At 36.2% G+C, this 23,169-nt stretch overlaps 1 protein-coding gene across 3 annotated transcripts in view; it reads right to left on the bottom strand.

The window, feature by feature from the left end:
• Window positions 1-20,318, bottom strand: part of LOC120527640 (NACHT and WD repeat domain-containing protein 2) — a 146,226-nt gene extending 125,908 nt beyond the window's left edge. The window contains exons 1-3 of one of the 3 annotated variants that reach the window (XM_039751273.1): window positions 20,190-20,318; window positions 18,547-18,720; window positions 12,956-13,044 (exon numbers count right to left, since the gene is read on the bottom strand). In XM_039751273.1, the coding sequence (XP_039607207.1) occupies window positions 12,956-13,044; window positions 18,547-18,697 (240 nt within the window). In that variant the 5' untranslated portion in view covers window positions 18,698-18,720; window positions 20,190-20,318. Of the gene's footprint in view, window positions 1-12,955; window positions 13,045-18,546; window positions 18,721-19,822; window positions 20,114-20,189 lie in introns of those variants that run through there. The other 2 variants (XM_039751274.1, XM_039751275.1) reach the window with 2 other exon arrangements.
• Window positions 20,319-23,169: the final 2,851 nt, after the last annotated feature.

Here is a 23,169-nt window from a genome sequence, read left to right as displayed (position 1 = left end):
CAGAGCAAAGCACTTGGGTAATTATGATTTTTAATGTATTTATATTTTGGCAATCTAACAGCTACTCTTTAGAAGCAAGGCCAGTAAGTAACCTCTTTTAAGTTTAACAACTTTTTTTGATGTTTGGCTTGAAATCTAAATAATTCCAGACTGCAGGAGTTAGCTTTGTCTCTTAAATAATATTCACAAAAAAAGCACAAAAATAGTTAATTATACCATAGAATGCACAGTGTAATAGTAAACTAAATGTAAAAACATTGAATAACACTGAGAAAACCTTGAACAGAGAAAACTAACATTGCAAGAGTTCACGCTATATCTTACGAACCACTCGCTGTAAACACTTTTTTTAATGAGTTTTAAGCACAGGGGAAAAAAAGTGAACATTTGAAAAATCCGTAATTTATACAAAAACTAACCATAAACAACAAAGAAAACTAACCTTGCATGATTTGCGTTCTGACATGAAGGAAGTGAGGAGGAACTGGGTGGAGAGGAGATTACAGTTTTAAGGTAAAGTCCCTCTGCGTGGTGCACGTTTGACCGAGAACAATGTACTGTACAGGGAGAGACTGAACATGTGTCTAAATCACCGGCGTGTATGAACCGGAAGGGAAACGAAATAGAGCACAAAGAGTTCACAGCGAATGCAAAGGAAGAGACTGAACATGTGTGAAAGTCATCGGCACGTACGCACTGGAAGCGAAACTGGCTTGTTTGTCACCCGAGTGTGTGGTCGTGAACAGATGCAAAAGTTTGGCGAACTTTTTGGTCGTAACCCGATTTGTACATGTTCTGAGATGTTCGTGACCTGAGGTTCCACTGTATATTAGAATCTGACACAAGTGATAGAAAGAGGAGGTGAAAGAGATAGTGGTTAAGCCACCCCATTTGATATAAAGGGCAAAGAAACCTGCACAGACGGGACCAGTAAATTTGTATGATTTATGTGCTTAATGCTTGTTTGATATTTTGTGTTTTCCCATGTTCTTCCCTTACTGATATGATTTTAGGTTTAACAATACTTCTTCAGTATTCTCATCTCTTGTTAGCTATCACTATGGGATGTACAGATATCTAGTGATGCTTCTATTTACAGTGCTAGAATAAAAGTATATCTATGGAATGTAGTTACTTCAGTCTCATTGTAACAGCACCTCACTAGTCCTAGTTTTGTTTTCAATACCAGAACTGTAACTAAACATTTACTATATCTTTCATTACCTATCTAAATTTTTATTTTACACAGCTATTGAATAATGGCACTTTCAAAGGAATAGCAGAACACAATTTTCCGCTACTTCACAGCTCCAAAAGACTGGTTCAGTGAGAAGTCTAGTCACTACGAGTATGAGATTGGCATGTTCTCCTTTTGTCAACATATTTTATATGACTATATAGCAGGCATACATACAGTCAATATTTTAGGTACTCTTGATTTTTCTTCCACATCCTGTATACCTTCTAGCTGATATGAGTAACTGAATATCAGAGCAAGTTTGATAAGAACAGATCAAAAGAGCTTGTCAATGCTATTCATCTAATTTCTCCAAAATAACATCAAGTCAAGTTCTGAAGGTTCTTAAAGTACTATTGTCTAACACTTCAATCACCTCTTAATCTCCATTCCCTTAAACTGAAAAGGCTCAGCTCCTTCAATTTCTTCTCACAGCTCAAACCTTATAGTTCAGAAATCAATCCAGTTCCTCTCTCTGGACTTTTTGTAGTTCTGCTATGTCTTTTTTTCGATACAGAGACCAAAGCTGCAATTACTGTTCTAGGTGAGGCCTCACACATGCATTGTATAGCTTAAGTATGACCTCCCATCACTTTTACTACACTCATCAGGATAGTAATCCTAACCCCCTTTTAGCCTTCTTAATCTCTTCTGTTTACTGCCTGTTAGTGAACAGTGAAGACTCCAACAGGGCTGCTAGGTCTGAACATTGTTGTATATTTAAGGTTTCAGACATTCTACTGCGTATTCTAAACTAACACTTTAGCCTCCTATGTATAATATTTTACATTTGTTTAAACTAAATTTCATCTACCACAAATTTGTCTTAAAAGTCTGAGTTCTGTCCAGATTCATCTGTAATGATTCAGGTGATTTAATATTATCTGCCATTGCACCTTGTTTGTTAAGATCTGAGAGCTTTACCACCTTGGTACAGCATTTATAGTCTTGCCAAGGTCATTTAAATGTATCTAATAGAGCTGCAACCCCTGCACTGATCCCTCAGTTACACTACCTTTAACAATGACTAATTCTGAAACAGTTTCCCACAACATAACACATTGCTTTACTAAAGCCAACAAGGCTTAAGCCTTGAATGTGCCCTGCTTGGGATACATGCATTGTCTACGGTTGGTCTCTATCTTGGCGTTGACGCAAACGGGATAGATTCTGGCTCCCTGCAACCCAAAAACTGGATTAAGAGGTTTCATTTATTACATTAACACTGGATAGATTTGAACTCCCTCTGTATTGTTTTGCAACATTGTATTAGCTTAATAATAATTAATCCATCTAATCAGTACAACCAATTTTGATGGAAGAAAACAACTGTTTCTTTAAAAATAATAATGATTATACTTTTTCAATTAAATAAATAATTTTATTTAAATTGCCATAATGAAATGCCTTGATTGTCGGATTAATTCGCTGGAATAAATTGTTAAAATATTAACTGTAAACTGAAAACCTCTACATCCTAAAAATCTTTCTGAGAGTTGCATTTCAATTTTAGGGCATTGTTCTTTTGTGTAAACATGAAACCATCCATATTTGTGTTAAGTCATTGATTTTGGAACACCTTTCTAAAATGCATAAGAGACATTCATTTAGCTACAGGATCATAACTTGCATGGCACCTTTTCTGAAAGACTAAATCATTATGTTATCTAACAACCATGTTAACAGCATTTTTACTTCCAAAATATCAACCTTTTAAATTATTTACAGTGTAGTACTAAGTGCAAAATGTGGAATACAAATGCCACTGGAAGTTATTATTTTGGAGATGTGTTTCATTCAGTATTAAAAACACTGCACCTTTTAGCACAAGTTTTCTCTAGATAAACTAGTCATTCTCTTATTTTCCATCTGAGTAAACTTATAATCTTGTTATTTTTGAAAAATCAACTGTAGAAGTTTCATTTTAGGACAAGGTGGTTGTGGAGATCTGACAATCTGGCATCCCAGATTTAATATACTATAATGAACTTCATCAATCAAATCACTAATCATTTTGGAAACTGTATGTTTTCCTTAAATACAGTCTTCTCAGTTCTAAATTTGTTTCCTTTTTAAATATGGGACATATAAGATGATTTCATACACCAGAGCACCTGACCAACTGTTTTAGCCCCATTGTTAAAGGTATATCACATTGTTAGAAATGCAAACATTATCTATAAAGGTATTACACTTTAAAGACATATAAATAAATCCTAAATATATTGTACGGCTAGAATCTAAAAGCTGTAACAGAAATACAAGAATGTCTCTTATCAAAATAACAATATTCTCAAATTCACTTAATCTATACTAATAAAAGCCCTCATTGACTGACTGACTCACGGACTGACTCACTCATCACTAATTCTCCAACTTCCCGTGTAGGTGGAAGGCTGAAATTTGGCAGGCTCAATCCTTACAGCTTACTTACAAAAGTTGGGCAGGTTTCTACGCGTAACGGTAATAACTGGAACCTAATTTGGTCCATATACTGTAATAGCCTCCAGCTCGGCCGCCTGCCCATATAAAGTCAATATTCGCAGGTGAAGGACTGTGCTTAGCATATTCATAAGTGCAGCTACTGTGGAAACCCTCCCTCAGCGAAAGTGTGAGGGAAACTTTTAAGTGCCGGGTCTGTGCTAAAATTAAATAAAGGGTCTTAGCTAACATTAAATAAAGCCTTGGACATTGCACAAGATAGCACAAGCACAGCTCAGAACCTTCGATGCATGTAGTCCGAGCGGCTCACGTGAACTGACTGTGAACACAGTACGCAGACAAAAAGCAACAGCTCCAAAGAGTGTTGAACAAAAAAAATTACACAATTGAGAAGGTAGCAAAAGAATATGAAGCGAGTGACGCATACAAGCATATTCATAAGTGCAGCTACTGCGGAAACAAAGCACACGGTGGAAAAAGTCAATGTCCAGCTAAAAGAAGACAGTGTAAAAAACCCGTGCATGCAGTGTGTAATGTCTCAGATAAAGAGGAAGATGAGCTGTTTATTGATGCAGTAAGAAAGGAATCGATGAATGAAACCTGATATCTTTACAACGGTTGACAAACATGGAATGTAACTTGAACACAACACATCCTCCAAATATGAACCTGATTGAAAGAAATAATGATAATCAAATCCTTGATGACAGCAACACTCATAACAGTCACAAAAAAATTACATTGACAATCATGTTACATTATTTTTTAAATGTTCCCTTTTCTTTTTTATAACTTCTTTAACACACTACTTCTCCACTGCGAAGCACGGGTATTTTGATATATATATATATATATATATATATATATATATACACACACACACAATAGAGTCTCGCTTATCCAACATTTGCTTATCCAACATTCTGTATTATCCGACGTTCCACCGCAAAAAAAAAAAAAAGCATCAATCGGCAACAAGAACTGCAAGTTGCGAGTGTGAGCTTTGTCTATTTTTTGTTGCTAAGTTCATTTTTTCAGTTAAATTTTTCAGTTGTTTTGTTGTAAAACATGATTACAGTGGATCATGTGGCCAGCCCTATCTGGCACATGTGCGTGTGTCTCCCTCACACGCTTGTGTGTGTGTGTGTGTGTGTGTCTCTCCCTCGCGGGCTTGCGCGTGTGTCTCTCTCACGCGCTTGTGCGTGTGTCTCTCGCCCGTGTATGCGTGTGTCTCTCGCGCTTGTGTCTGTCGCACGCGTGTCGCTGTCTCTCTCGCGTGTCTCTCTTTCTCTCATGCGTGTGTGTTCATGTGTCTCTCTCGTGCGCACATGTGTGTGTGCGCGTGTGTCTCTCTCGCACGTGCGTGTGTCTGTCTGTGTCTCTCGCTCTCTCTCACTGCACAGGGAATGCACAGGGAGAGACTGAACATGTGTGGAAATCATCAGCTCGCACAAACCGAAAGGGAAACCTATACCGAGTGTGTGGTCCTGAACAGAGGGAAAAGTTTGGGGTATTTTTGGTCATAATCTGATTTGTACGTGTTCAGAGACGATTGTGAACCAAGCCACTGTATTAGGTTCGTAATGTGTAAAATTATAGCATAGTTTGACGTTTAATAGGCTTTTTCTTACCTTCCATTATCTGACATTTTCGCTTATCCGACGTTCTGCCGTCCCGTTTATGTCGGATAAGCGAGACTCTGAGACTATATATACACCCCGATCTACATACTGTCAAATAAATGAACCACACGCTGTGGCGCAACAAGCCTCTCGCGCTGATGTCTGAGGTTCAATTCCCGAGGGGAAGTGCAGTGAGTGTGTACGCCTGATGAGCCCAGAATTAGGGCGAAACACGTGTTGCGTGCTCTTTGCATTATTTGACAGTAAAACTATATATATATATATATATATATATATATATATATATATATATATATATATATATATATATATATATATACATATATATATACACATATATATATACACATATATTATATATACACACACACACATACATATATATCAGCGCTTCCCGATGAATACATCTGAGATGAATTTATGACCAGATATGTGGACTAACTGACTGACTGACCAGCTGACTACATTAGTGACCTATCTTACAGACAATGCACTTCAAAAAAATTTTACAGGACTTTCTATAGTGATGGTTATCTTATCTCTACATTTTATTAATTCACTGTTCTCTTCTTTCAGGGTTAATTCATCATTTTGCTAACATTTGAACAAAAAGGTTGTTAAGATGAAAGAGAAAAATCACTTTGCTATCCCAATATAAGCTAGAGTATTTTTCAGTTTCTTTGTTACACCTTGCCTGATGAAGGGGCCTTAGCTGCCTCGAAAGCTTGCATTTGTAATCTATTTAGTTAGCCAATAAAAGGTGTCATTTCATCCTACTTTCTCCTGTATCAATCTATGGCTAACATGGTACAATACTCTACTGCTATGTATATATTGGCTGTATAATGTAATTGGCAAAATTATGAGAAAGCACAGTCCATCCCAGCAGGAACAGGCACAAGACATGAACCAGTACTGGAGAGAATACCAGCTAATAACGGTGCATACTCACACTTATTATTTTTAAGCAACTAACAACATCCAAGTGGCTTGACATCATATGTTTGCCTATATGAGGATAACAGGGTCCCTCTAGAAAATCCACAAGATAATCAGAGAACATTGAAGCACAACAGAAAACCACCTAAACTATCCAGTTTCACACCAAATATTTGAAGATGTTAACTACCAATCAGTTCTTTTATACATGTTAAAAAATTATTAGGCTGCATACTAACCTATTAACTATTACTATTTCTTCATAATGTACTACAATCAAGGATTATATATACAGAACAATCTTTACATATAAAACTGTACTGTGACTGACTGACTAATAGATCAATGCACAGCCTAAATCGCTGGAGCTAGAAACGTGAAATTTGGCAAGTAGATACCTTTTGTGACGTAGGCACCCACTAAGAAGGGATTTTTTGAAATTCATCTCCTGACGGGGTGAAAAGGGAGGGGTTAAACTGTTTTAAAGTGACATCTATATATCAGAAACTACTTAACTGAGAACCACAAAAATTGGTATACAGACACTTCAATAAAAAAAATAAACACGTATTTCTGGATTTTTTTCAAATTCAACCCCTGCAGGGTTGATACAGAGTGTGCAAGTTTGTATGGAAAAAATGAAAACAGGACTTTGGTCTTCAAACTTGATAAATATGCTCTACATAGGAAATAAATAAACACATACTTCTGTGTTTTTCAATATTTAACCCGTGAGGAGGTGAAAAGGACGGTTAAACATTTTTAAACTAACACCCGTATATCAGAAATTTCTTGACTGAGATACGCAAGAATTAGTATACAGACTCTTTAATACATAAAAATAAACACGTATTTTAATACTTAAATAAATATGTGCTTGTACATTAAAAACATTTTAATTTTCATCTTTTTAACATGTACACCAATTGTGTAATTATTGTGTAATTATTAATTACTAAGATTGTAACAAAATAATAGTCGAAGTGTTCGCACGGTATATAAGTATATAAGAAGCAATACCTTGCCGGCCACTTCATTATAAATGTGACAATTGTCTGTTTAGGCAACAAGTCTGCGCATTCGATATTACTTCCGGTTCTATTTCTAATTTGTAAAACTATAATTTTCAGTGAAAATCAGTCATGAAATCGCTTTAGCTTTTGCATTCTCTGGGATTTCTGCTATATTTCTAGAAGGGAGTAAGACTGCACATGCTGCTTTTAAGCTTTCTTTCAACCTGATACTCATAGAGACCCCTTTATGTAATATTTCCAAGCAAAGCAACATGGCAGAAGTGCTGCGACATACTAAGCTTATTGTTTGGGATGAAAGCACTATGGCACATAAAGGGGTTATTGAAGCTCTGAATAGAAGCCTTCAAGATATCAAGGATAATAACAAGGTGATGGGTAGAGTTACAGTGTTGTTAGCAGGCGATTTTTGTGAAACATTACCAGTAGTGCCCAGAGGAACACGAGTAGATGAAGTCAAAGCATGTTTTAAGAGATCTTATCTGTGGCCATTGGTGACCAAACTCAAACTCACCAAATACATGAGAGTCCATCTAAGGCATAATGTTTTCCTTGGTCAGTTTTCAGACCTGTTGCTCAAAATAAGGCATGGTGATTTTCCAGTATCGGATAGTAAACTTACCATCCCTTCAGAACTGTGTTCTATCGTGACCACTGTGGAAGACTTGATTTCCTAAATATATCCTGATACTGCCTACATCCATAGTAAGCCTATGGAATGGATATGCGAGTATGCTATTCTCACCCTTAAAAATGATCAAGCAAGCGTGATCAATGACGTCTTATTAAATTCTTTTGAAGGGGCTTTAATGGAATACAAATTGGTAGAGTCAGTGCTAAATACGTATGATGCTACAAACTATCCCATTGAATTTCTTAATACACTTAAACCACCGGGCCTGCCAACCCCATAGGCTTATTTTAAAAGTGGGTGCTCCAGTGATGTTGCTGCAAAACCTACGCCCATCCAAACTCTGTAATGGAATCAGGCTGCAGGTAACATCATTAAAAAGCAATATTATTGAGGAGACAATATTGACTCGATGCGCTTGAGGGGAGTCAGTGTTCATACCGCGCATACCCATAATACCCTCTGATATCCCCTTTGAATTGGAAGAGATTGCAGTTCCCCCTTAAAGTATGTTTTGCCATGACCATCAGTAAGTCTCAGGGTCAGACATTAAGTATTGTCGGAATACCCCGGGTCTCCTAACTGTGTGGCAGCAGCGCTACCCACTGCGCCAACGCGCCATCATATCACAATATCATATTCCAATCAAATTAAAATGAGTACATTATTTTGTTTCATATTTCAACTATGAATTGCCCAGGCAACGCCGGGTAATCCGCCTAGTGATGTATAAAAGTGTCTCCTCTTTACTCTTACTCATTTTTCCAGAAAGAAAATTATATCTATCAAAGTTTTGAATTTATGAATCAAAGTTTAAGTGTTATATTACTACAAGTTATAAAGCAGTAGCTTTCTTCAGAACAGTGAATATCCCTCGTGAAAAAACACACATAAGGCCAAGAAGTGAGAATTTACTGCTTTTTCTTTACAATACAGTTCTTTGTAGTACACATGAAGAATAAAAATATATTGTTTGTACCATTTAATATGTGTGTTCTTCTATTAAATGCTACATTTTAATGGTAAATATTTACAAAAGTGAAAATTTAACAATACTTATATCCACAAACATACCAATAACAACATTTATTTCTACAGCATGTTTTCATATAAAGGATATAGATAAGTTGATTTACATGTCAAAGAGGTAGCTGCACAAAAGACAGCTGTACACATACATAAGAAAGATACATATTTAAGATTCTTTAAAATATAGAATGTCTCTCCAATAATATTCACCCATATACTGAGTGCAACTCTATTAGATATAGCTCTCCTTCATGTAAACTTATTCAGTCACAATATCTATGCAGACAATGACATTTGCAGTGTGCTGGCAGATACCAGTAGACAATGTTAATGTGTAATTTAAAAATGTTAATGTGTAATTCGAATAGTGAATGGGCAAGCAGACACATGTAACTGGCTTTGAACATGGAATTGTAGTGGACACCAGACACTCTGGCATTCTAATCTAAAACATCAATCTTTAATTCATCACAGTGCCATGGGTGTATTACGAATGGGCAACATTAAGTGTTTGAATAAATATTTTCTGAGAGTCAGCCACAAAGGCTGATGCATCTTGTGCATAGTATCAGAGAGGCTGCAGTATTTAAGAAATAGCTGAGTATGTACAGTGGCACTGTACCAATACTGCACAACTTCATACAGTGTATCTTTGCATCTGGCTACCCTATCTATGACAACACAAGACAATTTTATTTCTGTCAGTGAAAAACAAGAATGTGAGGACAACTGAGTATTTGAAACATATTTTGTATTCTAGTGAATCAAAATTCATTATCATTAAAGTTAACTCCAGATCCAAAAGATGTTAAAATCCTGTAAATTGTGGTTAGTGTTCATCTGTCAATATTGCAGGTCAGTGATGGTAGAGAGACAGTGTAGAGTGTACATGCATAGCACACATTAGGTCAACTGACAGCAGTTTCAGAATCTTCAAATATACCTGATAAGCAAAATAAGGCATCTTGCCTTAAGGCTCTTAAAAACTGTAAAGTATTGACTCTAAAAATGACAGTGAAAAACTTATGAATACAATAAAATGAAATTAAGACATTCCAACAAGTACCTCTTATCAATTCAAAATCAATACACTATTCAAAACATAACTGAGACTTTAGGATCCCCAAAGTACCTATGCTATATATTGAATAGTTGAATATAAGAAGAAATATTTTCTTGTTGAAGAATTCATTTTAAAGCAACAGCTTGTAACTACTATTTAATTCCCCTTCATAATTTTAAACACTTTGATCATGCTAGTTCATACCCCACAGAATTCCTGGTTGCTCTTCTATGTATAATAATGTTCTGTTAGCTTTCTTACTCACTTCTTTACATGTACTCTAATGTGTACTCGATGTAAATAGTGATAAGTCCACAAGGGCTCTCTGTTCTTTCACATAAGCTGTACTCTGATGTATTCGACTCCCGAATGAATAATTCTATTTAAAATGTTTATCTTTTATGTGTAAAATTTTACATTTCTATACTTTAAATGTTGCATATCTACTCAAGTCTATGTTTTGTAGAGGTCCACTTTGCTCGCTCTAGAATATTCATCAGTTTGGTGGTATCTGAAAGCTTCACTAATGTCATGTCTCAGCCAGGGTTCCTTTCCAGCTGGGATTCAAATTCTTTTATTTATGTCAATGTTACTTTTGTCATTTATGTGCATTATTCTGCTTTTGATTTTGTCCATGTACGTAAGGTTCCAATGCTATGTTACATGTATTTTGTGGGTGGTTCCCTCAAGAGGTCATGCCACCTGCCAATCACCACCAGGAATTGCTCTCCATCATATTAACAATGGAGGGTCTCCCATAGTTCCTGACGGTTCACTTCCAATATTCCTGGGAGTGGTGAGGTTACTTGTGTTTTGCTACGCTTATTGTGATTATTTTTTTTTTACTTTTTGCTCTGTTTTGACTACATGTACATCTTTTGATTGTTTTTTGGAACATTGTTCATGTTGGTTTACCTTGCTGGCAGCTCATTTATGCCTTTTGTGCTCTTTAGAACTTCCTAATGAGACAGAGTATTTTTATGAGAATAAATGTTTTTTTCTTTATAAAGACTTTTTGTTTGCCCTTATTACTAGCTGTAATATCCCCCTCTAGTAGGCATTTTTGGAAGTGGTTTTGGGACTACATGCTTTGGGATTCCTAGTCCATGCTAGGAATGCTAGGTTCTTAGTTACAGTCCTATTTATACCACTTACGCAAATAAAAAAAATATTGAACATTAAGAGACCCCACTTTTAATATTACCTCATTTTATTACCTTGTACTATGACGTGTTGCCTTCTGTGTTTGAAACCAATTTTGTATCCATCTACACACCGCACCAGGAATTCCAACTGTTTTAGTTTAACTAGTAGTTTCTCAAGAAGCTTATCAAATGGCTTTTTAAAATTCAACATAATATTGCATGATCCCCTGTGATCAAATGCATCTGTTTTTCCATTATATAATACTAGTATTTCTATGCTAATGAGCCATTATTTGATACATGTTGCCAAATCATGTCTTTAACAATTCTGCCATAAACATAAGCTTGCAGTAACTAAGATAGGCAGAATTACCCTTTTTAAAAATGGGATGATGTTTGCCTAGTTTCCAGACTTAAGGAAATTCCCCTGTAAACAATGATTTTCAAGAAGAAAAAAGTTAAAAGTACTAAACATCTTGCATATTCTTCAGTAAATATTATCTTACCCTGCCAATTTAACCTTTTCCAGCCTTTTTAGTTGTAGGAGTTCTTCACTCTATTTGTAATTGCCAAATCATTTAGCAATTCACTAATATACATTGTAACAACAAGGAAGTTTTTAATTTCTTCACAAGTGAAGACCTCATAAAAATAGTAATTAGTGGATCTGGCATTTCTTTCTATGCGTATTTTATGCCATATTTGCTGTCTTTAATGTACTTGACCTCCTATGTTCTCATAAGCCCTACAGTTAGCGCTAGGGTTGTTTTTTCTTGTGCAAAATAGATAGCTACTTTTCTTTTACAATTTCCTTCTTCTTTAAATCATTTATTGAATGTTTCTTTAAATTTGCTATTTTTTAACATTAGGGATTGAACTTGTCTTCTACTGTATGTAATATATGTTTAAAAGTATACGTGTATCTGCATCTAAACGTTTGTAATACTTTAATTAAGATTTTTCTACATCTCTTCAAAATTTCTTTCATTCACTTATTACATATAAGTTTTACTTTTTGTGCTGAGGATCAGTCAAAACAATGTGAAGCTTATTTTAATACAATTACTAGTTACTAAATATTTATTTACTTTCAAAGCCTGAATGTTGTCTTAAATTTAACGAATAATAAATCTAAACAAACTTCCCCTCTTGTTGATGTTTGACCAACGGGACTGATTAGACTTCTGTCCCTGAGCTCCACTATTTGTGGGAATTTAGAGCTTTATATATAAGTAATTTAAATACTACAGCTTTACTACCTATCCTCAGTTTTTTATACTGTTATACAGCTGCATATTGACCTTGGTCTCCGAATTTTAGGGTTTATAATACACTCCCAATATACAGAAACACCTTCATGCCAACTTTCTGCTAAGATGTGGCTAATCTCTCTTTTAATGCAAGCAGATATTCAAATTCTATCTTTTATAAAATTCCACATATAAACTTTGTTTTAATATGTAAGCATTTCCTAAATAATGTGTAATCATAGATAAAATTGGATTTTTGTAACATCTGTAAGATCCTGTTTCCATACTACTTCAATTTATATACAGAATTGTTAGGGCCCATTATAGTTAATTAGGACCAACAGCCCAAATTTAGACTGTTTCAAGAATAATGGGGGATAATCTTACACTCAGGTCAGTGTGCTTTATAAAGTGTTCACTTAATGTTTATTTACAACACAGTATAATAAACCACTAGATATGATGAATGACATTATTTCAATTGCAATAATATGCTACACTGAAGACATGGTTCTGAAACCATTAATATAATAGCAGAAAAATACCTGAAATTCTACCCCATAGTTTTCTCTGCAGAATTCCCTCAACTTTGGATATACATGCTCTTTTAATGCATTTCTCTCAGCTTCTGTGTCTGCAAAAATAAAGAAAAATAATGAGGCCAATTAACACTTATTTAGTAATTGTAAAGTCATACTATTATAATTATTATTATTAACTGATAATCTTCAAAATAATTCAACAATACTGCACATGGTGACATGGTAATTTTTAACACCAAATTTAATACTGAAACAATAGTAACAATACTACTACAACTACTAATACTATTACTAATAATAATAATACATTATTATAATACAATAAATTAATAATACAATATTATTATAATAATACATTTTATTGAGTGTGCCTTTCAACACACTCAAGGACACATTCTAAGATAAATCCATAAAATACTCTAATATGTTAGAGAGCCATGATGAAACTAAGAGGAAAATAATAAATATAAATAAATCAATAAAAATAATAAATATAAGAATAAAATCAAGTGGGTTAAATAATCTATAACAGTGCTTTGATTTGTTAGTTTCTACAGTAAAACTACATCTCACTATATTCCTGTACATTCTCATATATCACAATCATGAACAGTGTGATTTAAAGTAGATGCCGATATTTTAGAACTCCAGTGTTACTTTTAAAACTGAAAATCATCATAACAGTTGCACAGTTCAACAGCAATGCAATTCAGACGGATTACTTTAGAATAAACATAAGGTCATCCATCCACCCATCCACTATCCAACCTGCTACATCCTAACTACGGGGTCACGGGAGTCTGCTGGAGCCAATCCCAGCCAACACAGGGCGCAAGGCAGGAAACAAACCCCAGGCAGGGCGCCAGCCCAACATAAGGTCATGCAAATAATAATTACATATGATTTCATATCATAAAATTAATTCAGACAATAAAAACTGAGTGATATGAACAGCTCAATAAACAACTAGAAGAAAAACGCAATACATATGTATTTGCTCCTTCACTTGATGCTGATCTTTTCAGCTTTAGAAGTTTAATAACACAAATCTTTTCTAGAATAAAATATTAAAACCTATTTCTCTTTAATGTGTTTATTGAAGATAAATAATAACTTATTTTACTTTATCTTACTTATATGTAATAAATTAATCATTTTAAAATAATCTGAAGACATTAATACTGTATCTACTATGTACCGCTTAAAAGAGATTACTGAAAGAAAGTATGCTTATAGTAAGTGGAAGTAGAGTGTTGAGGCTACAGATTAACAGAGATATAACAAATGCAACCATGAGCTAAAAATAGGGTCATTATTCAAAAAGAAATATGAAATTTAGGCTAAAGCCTAAAGTGTGTAATACCATAACACAATTCATGCTGGCAATATAAACAATGATTTAATGCAATCATGAGCTGGAATAAGCGGGTTCAAAAAGTGAACGTAGACAGGGATGTATTTTTGCTTAGTATATCTTTACCTGACACCCATTCATTGATCCATTCATTTATCTCCAAGTTCTTTTTGGTGACTGCTTAGTACATTTCAACAAACTCTTGATAGGACACTAGTTCATTGATGAGCATTCATACCCACAAACATATAAAACCAAGAAATACAAAGCGGTCAGTTGTAAAGCATATTTACTATACGTAGTCAATACATTCATGTTCAAGAAAACAGCAATTCTGAGCTTTTGAAATGAAAACTAAGTAAACTATCAATATAAAACCATGTTAACTTGTGTCCCATTTTTATAATGTGCAAAAACTTGAGTTGAAAACATAAAAATAACCTATGTAGATTTTGGAAACTTTTTCTTATTAATTTATCAAACACAAACATCTAGGCAGAGTAGAGACAAAACCCATACGAGTACAGGTAGACCACCAGATAAACAGTGATAGTGACAGTAACAGGTCTACTATTTCCACCTAGGTCTCTGGAGTTTGGAGGCAATGGTGTTTCTCCTAAAATAAGTTAATAACCAAAACTAAAATAATCTGCACTAAAATGCACGAAAAAAATACAAAATGACATTCTTGATATGAATAAATATACTCTCCAACAAATATGTTGTAAATATCAAAAACATAAAGTCTGCATTCTGGAGTTGGCACATACATACTCAACTGGCATAAACTCAAGTTTTAGAATAAAAAAAGTCATATTTTTCAAGATCATACTGTAATTGAGCTCTCAAATCAGTTTACTTTACCAAATACCATTATAACCATATTAAAGATAGGACATTCTACTTTATACTAAACAGAATGCCTAAGACTATTTGCTTAATTCTTGTATTTTTCCACAATTCAAAGCACCTGAAAGAATGAAACATCCCTAACACTTGATTAATTTATCAGAAAATGGTTTAACATGCCAAATTTCACAATAAACACTTGCACAACATTAGAATTTCGCAAATCATAATGAATAAGACAAACTTTTCAGTTGATAGAAATAAAGACACATTCCAGCAAGATTTACTGTTAGACAAGCTGAATCATAAATACAAATCTGATCTAATAACAGACAATCTGAAATCGTAGCGCTGTTGCCTAATAACAAAACAGAGGTTTTTGGTTTTTTTTCATTCAAATGGATAGGAGGAATGGTGAATCTCAATCTGTACATGCTATATTGCACTGAAGTAGGAACACATTATAGTTCCTGACTTATGCCTAATGCTGTATGAATAAGCTCCAGCTTCATATCACTGAAATTGTCAAAAATAACTAAATATTACAATATGAGAATTGTCACAAGTTAATGCAACCTACATTCGTAAAATGCTTTGAAACTTAAAAATAGTTCAAGGCTGCCTTCAGGGGATCTAAGCTCTCGTACTAATAATGTTAGCCCTGTTAGCAGTAATGCAACAACTATGATTATAATTTTTCATAATAAATAAAACCATCCCACAAAAATTTCTAGATGATTCATTGTACTGTCCACTGCTAAATGAAAGTAAAAGCTTTTAAATCTTTCATTTATTACTATTAGTATGTGATGATGATTCAATTTGAAGGTTTTAAAAGGTCTTAAGGTGTGTAATTCTTTTTGTTTTGGTACTCTGAAGAATGCATGACATGGTTGCTTGGTGTCCTACAACTATGATATCAGCCAGGCTACCAAAAATGTTTCTTACTCACTTCAAGCACTTCATCCATAATCACTTCCTCCTTCAATAATAATAGGTATGCCGGAATTAATGAAAAAGTCATTAAGCATGCATATAATCAGTGTGGAGTGTAAGTGATCAAAATTGTACATTCTGACATTACACATGATGCCAAAATAGGTAGGTGCATACTGCAGTAATAGTAAGAAATAAAGTAAATATTTACAGAGCACTTAGCCTTATTTATAAGTAAATGTCAAGCGAAACATTCATAAATCATAATGCTTTCTAGTCATACAGTATATTGGCTCAGTGGTTAGCACTACTGGGTGGAGTTTGCACATTGTTCCCATTAGCTTTTCTGTAATCTACGGTAGTTTTCTTCTCAGACTTCAAATATGTGTGAGCAAAGTTAATTAATTAGTGTAAATGAACCTTAAATGAATTAGTGCAAATTAACTCACAATGAGTGTGTGTGGATGTGCAAATGTGATTGTGTCCTTCAATGGACTGGATCCTAGTCCAGGGTTAGTTCTGTCTTGTACCTAATACAACCAAGACAGATTCAAACTCTCTTTGATAATGCAGTCAGATTAAGCAGATTTACACCATGGATGGATGGATGGATGGATGGATTATTGATAAATGAAGAGCAGATCATTTTCATAAATGTCAAAAAGGCTTTGGCAGAATGTAGATGAATGGTGGAAAATAGCACAGTGAACATATGAATCCATCCATCCCACCTATTTTCTAAATATGCTTTTCCATTAAACATTTACAAGGACTCTGAGCCTGCCATTGCTGCAGTGTGCAAAAGCACACAATTGTATTGCATAGTGAATATATGAATGCAACTTAGTATTCTTTGCCTATGAATACTAGTTTGGAAAAATAAACAGTAAGACAAACCTTAATTTAACTTGCTCACCTCCTTCAATCTAGGAAACTTAATTAAATAATATAAAAAAAACTTTGTACTGTGTTTTTAAATTTACAGAATGCTGTTAGGACTTCAGATGAATGTTTTTTTAGCATTAACAGTCATTGTTTTGAGAAATAAAGATAACCAGACAAATATGAAAAAACACTGTATAATAAATAGATAGACATGAAAGGCACTATATAACAGATAGACAAGTTGATACAGTATGTGTTTCCATATATATACTTTTAAGTGTTCATTTAACACTGGTAATTTTGCTGTTCTACAACTACGATCTTAGATAGATACAGTACATAAAAAGACATATGAAAAGGCACTACATAATATATCAATAAGACATGAAAAGGTAAAATGTGATAGTGAACAGATACACTGAAAATCAGATATGAAAGGCACTATATGATAGATAGAGTACCCCTAAATATGTATTTAATTAATATTGCCGGAATTTGTAAAAAGCAAGATTTAACAAGATGTAACGATGAGACAACTTTATCTAGACTTAAGTCCATAACAACTTAGATTAACAGGAGGCACTGTTGAGCCCGAATGTGAAAATCAAAGCTGGCGTTTAAGCTGCAGTCCTCTCCCTCAGTCGGGTCGGTTGTAGTTTTGTTTAAAAATACCCTCTGCACGCACCCTTTTAAATTCTACCACATCTACATGGATTGTGAAGTACAGTGAATGTTCTGAGTTAAAAGCTGCATTAAATACTATGCTAATCTAGCATACCCGTTATAATGCGAAAACTGCAATGCCAGGCTCGTGTATAAGAAAGGTCCCAGACCACTGGTGATGTCACACACAAACACGTTCAATTATCTACTATGTATTTGCTGGAATTTGTGCAAAACAGAATGAAATGTGCTGGGATTTATTTCTTCAAACATGCATTAGAGGAGCTACACCGCTTAAAGAAAACAAATGATCACAGTCATGTATAGTTATTACCTCGATTCTTCCTGGACAAACAGATCAAACCATCACAAAGGCGAAACAAAAAAGATTCTGAATAAAGGAAGCGAGTGCCTTCTTATAGAAAACACAAAACATCTAAACTAAAATCAGCAAATGCAAATATGATTTTGCCATCTGTTTTTCAAAATATAGTAGCCACCAAAAAAAAGGAAGAAGTATTCTATTCTCACTCTAAGGAATCTTCAGGTGAGTAAGGAGCTTTCGATAAACGCGATGTAGCCGGTCTCCGCGACCTGTTTCATCCGTTGACTCTCAGCTTAATAACTTTCCTTCCGCCTTCACTCGTTAACTACACAAACGGCGCAAATATTCATTGCTGAAAGTAGAGCTATAACTACTTTTGCCACCAGTTTGAACCGATAACGGGATTAATGTTAGGGTGTATATCCATAATCTAGGTTTCTAAATCTTTTCACCTGTATGACATTCATGATTATTATTAGACCATTGATGCAGCTTGAGGTAGAGAGGCGAGGCAGCGACTGCCGAAAGATTTGTCCCATCCACCACTCACTTGACACCCATTCCACCCAGTCGGATCCTTACCGTCGGGGTTGCAGCTGATGAAGACCCGCACCGTCCTGCCAGTCGATACGCAGTGTGGAGAGATGGCCGAGACATTGCCACTGAGGGCCGCCCTGCGGAGCGCAGAGTCCCGGGGACAGGGCAGCCTGCTACCTACTCCTGCCGGCCACATCTGCGGCAAAGGCTGGCACAATGCTGCACATACAGGAAAAAAAACACCAAGAAAGTAAAAATAGGAGAAAGACTCTATAATTCCGTTGGGTCTTTTATGACCGCTCGGCGCAACAGCCGGCGATATGATATTCAGTCACAGTGCAGTGTGCTTCTTAAGAGTGTGATACCCCAAGAGAGCGTGTTTGATGTACTTGCGAATAAAATCGTCCAAAGAAAGATGCTATACTTGTCCGCAGATGAGGTTCTGAGAGACTTTAAGTCTCGCTTCTCTACATCTTTGTGGGGCACAAATGCAATGTGTGCCCCTCCATGCGCATTCGTGGTGCTGCGATATCTGCAGGCGATTGGCTTCTGATTTTGTAGGAGAAACAGGAATCGCGACTATAGGAAAACACTGGCATCTGCTGAGGTGCATCAGTAACCGTGCCTAAGAGTGGCGAGCATGTGTTCAAGATACTGTACAGAACGACCTAAAAACTTATTCTGATCCCAGCGTACCCGTAGCGAATGCTAGATAAATGTTTGTAAACAGGAAAGAATAAATCCTACAAAAACAAATAACACGGATGGGAGAAGAAAAGCTATGCGGTGAACGGATTCACTAAGAACAGAGCAGCGACGCTCCCGCAGCAGCATGAAAATCACACGAGCGAAAAGCAGACGCGACGATCAGAAGCAGCGCCGCATCTTGACTGATAGCTGCTCCCAAGACGACGGCCCACCAAATATTAGACGCTGGGTGGGAGACGAGATTTCCGCGGAGGAGCGTTTGGATAATGACGCGGCTGCCTGACGGCCAGGACTGCTGTTCACAGCAAATCTGCCTGGTAGACTTATACACTTTGCAGAGAATCTCCACCAGACGGCTTTTTTTTCTCCGGGGCAAGTGGGAGACGACAGTAGAAAAAAGGATTCTAAATAAATAAAAAAAAAAGTTATAAAGCGCATCAGATCGCGCTATTGGTCGCTATGAAAATATGGGAAAAGGCAATAGGAAACAAATACATCCCACCTCCCCCCACATTGCACAGTATGTTTAATGCAGCTTTACTTTCTATTATATTTCCGCCCACCGGCAAATTATATACGGAAAGAAGAAAGTGAGATTAGCTTTAAAACTTACAAAAATATGTGCAAAAATACTTTTTGTCTTCCTCCTAGAGGACAGTTTATGAGAGTATTGTTTGAAGGAAGTGGAAAACACATTCTAAAGTAAATGTATTATTGTTGTTATTATTTAAAAAACTTTAGCTGATCCGGCTTACAATGATGCAGCAATCCAAGTATTCTGCATTGGGCAGGAGGCCAAAACTCCTCTGCTGGCTGGCTCGGATTCAGACTCAACTGCACTACGGTAAGGTAGACCCGCCGGCCGCCGTTTGTACAATCACCCGTACAGTTCGCATTTTTGTTTACAGCCCACCCTAGTTAATAAGTCGTTTTTAAATCACAGCGCTAAATAGCTTTTTTTAGTGAATTTAAGAACTTACAGATCTGTCGAGTCACGCTGCAGTTTGACGCTGAGCATTTTGCCCATGGTGAAGCAGTATAAATGTAAGAAGGCTCAGCAAAGCCACATGTGAACCCAGCATGCACCCAGCATGGTGGGCAGCCTGGCATTAAAATGAAATGTACCGCCTATGGGGGGTTTAACCTTTATATTTCTGAATTTAAATGTGCGCTGATTGAATATAAATCAGTAGTAAACTGCTAAATCTTACTGTACAGGCAGCTTGCCAAATTTCCTCAAGACCGGCTGCTTCCATGGTTTAATTCAGCAGCTATTTTATTTATTTAAGTTCCCTACCGGTCTTCTCCACAAATTAAGGAAATGATATTTAAGTTACTCATGCATACATTTGGCTTCCAATGTAAATTTCAAATGTTGACATCTAAATAAGAAACAGTGGAGTGCTTGCTTTCAATTACTGTACAATTATCTTTTGAACTGAATATTAAATCCTCAAAGTTGATGAGAACTGCAAAAAAAGTGTGTTTCAAGAAGGTAGGCTTAACAGAATATTTTTTAAAGAATAGAATATTATACAAATCAATGCCTGTTACACTGAAAGCAGTAATAACAGGCTGTGGTTTATAGTCTAGTTTAGAACCATGCAGAACCCAGGAGCCATGGTCAGAGGTCTGGACTCACAGAGGAGTTTCACTAACACAGTTAACATGGTTTTATCGTAGTATAAAGAAATTGATTGCAAGATGATTTAAAAGCAAGTCTGTTGCAAGAGGACCAAGTTAAGATTTTATTTTTTAACTAAGTGAATTCAACTGACAGGACAGATATTAATGATGTCTCTGTTTTTCAGTTTCCCCCACCATACTTATTTATTATATTTTAGCTTTCATCCATAGGAAGAATAAAAAAGTTAGAATGTTACCAACAAATAGCAGTGCTTGTTGCACGTGCGAATATAGTGTAAGACTTACGAGGGCTAGTTTAAAGGGAACGTGACACCATAGCTGAATCATTTGCCTCTTCCCCCTTCAGCCAAGAATGCACTGACCTGGATCAGGACCTTAAAACCTGTGGCCACACATCCTCCATCTCTGCTCCTTCTACTGTGTTTCTTGTTTAGTCTGGCAAGCCAGAACAATGGTGTCAAGAATGACCTGATATTAAAGAGAATACACCTGTTCTACCCAGTGCTACCCTTTTTCTTCCTTCAGTTTCTGCCATCTAAGCCTAAAAAAAGGCACCAGCACCCGTTGTTGTTTCTGGATGTTCTTTGTTACAGTGGAATAGTTGGTAGAAACTTGCCAGAATGTGGAGACCTTGAAGACCAGCACACTATACTGGGGACCTTGAGAAGAATGGGTGCATAAATGCAGTAGTTACAATTTCAGGTTGCAGATCAACAGACAATCCTTGCAAAAGTGGTAGTTTAGATGATAATGAGATGCTCCAGTACCTACAGTCAAGGGCACTACCCCTGTTGGAATATCTAGTATTTCATGACCAAGATTGACCAGGGCAACTTTCTGTTTAAAAATGTGCAGAAATATATTACAGAACAAAGGATTAAAATGTCACATTGCAAACAGTCATTGAATACATAACTCTTCTTGAAAAAGAAATGTCTTCAGGAGTACAATTAAATAAATACATTTAAAAAATAATTCTTATGCAATGCATTCCCTTTCCCCCTGTCAGGAGAGAGAGAGAGAGAGGTTGGTAGCATGCACTGATAATGTTTGTTTCCGCACCCACCGTACAGCAAACCACCTCAGGAACCCAGATTAGGTCCTGAGTGCAGCTGTGCAACAGGTGACACCTCAGCACCACACTAGGTTGAATGGAGTGGAACAATGTGAGGTTTTTTATAGTGGCAGGAGTGCCAATCTTGCCAACAATCCAAGAGTTTTCCCTGCAAGTTGGAGGACCTGCTTGCAAGGCTGAATGCAGGTTAACATCATACCCAATTGCAGGTAAAGGGCCTTGCTCAAGGGCCCAACAGAGTGAAATCAATTCTGGCATTTACGGCATTCGAACTGGCCAGGACAGCAAGACAAATCCCTCCTGCATACTCTTCAGCATCCTGGTCTGCCACCTCAGTCAGTACCTGAAGATCACTCCCTTGACAGAGCGCAGTTACCACGTCACTTTCCTGAGGATGACCTCATTAACCTCCTCCCTCTGTGCCCTAATCGATGCTGCAACATTTTGGCTACTGCCCCACATTCTGTTCCTGTGGCCACTCTCCATTTTTCTCCTCTGCTGTCTCTCTCTGGGTCAATCAGCAGATTTCAATCCTGCCGCCTCTTGGAACAAGCCACAACCACCAGTCCAGTTCCCTTATACAGCTCAGCAGAGCCAATGCAGTCAGTCCTGATCTGTCAACCAAGAATACATAACAAAAACTGCTTTTCTCTCGATCGATTGATCTTTTTCTTCCTTTCATTCTCCCCCCTGTTTTTCCTCCACACGTACCCGGCCTGCTTTTAACTGTGGCAACCCTTAGCTGACACTTATTAATTACATGCCATTCCTCCTGCAATTAACTTAACACAAAAGATTGCACATGTTCACGTGCAAGCCACTTGTCTGTGATGGTCAAGCCACCAGGAAGTGCACTAAAAAACTGCTACAAGCCATTAATATACATGACTTGTCACATACAACTGAAGATGCAGCACTCTGCAGGTACAAATTTAAACCAATCCAAATCTTAATTATTGATGCAGAAGAAACAAGACATGGAAATGTATTCTCTGGTATTTGAAAGGTCAGTTTCCCACTATCACTGGTATCCTCAGGACCTGGATAATATATTGACAGTGGGGGCAAGTTACAGTCTAGACAAGAAGCATGTCATGGAGTCCCAAAATTAAAAATAGAAGTACTTTCGTGTAATGGGCTGACACTTTATGACTGTGCCTGTGAGTGTTATGACGAGTGATGAGCAAAATGATTCATGTAAAATTTAATTTGCAGCAAAACCCAGAGTATAACTTTGC

Source organism: Polypterus senegalus, chromosome 4 (assembly GCF_016835505.1).
Source record: "Polypterus senegalus isolate Bchr_013 chromosome 4, ASM1683550v1, whole genome shotgun sequence".
Taxonomy (NCBI): Eukaryota; Metazoa; Chordata; class Cladistia; order Polypteriformes; family Polypteridae; genus Polypterus; species Polypterus senegalus.
Note: the sequence above shows the minus strand (reverse complement) of the source record. Positions and strands in the feature narration are given on the sequence as shown.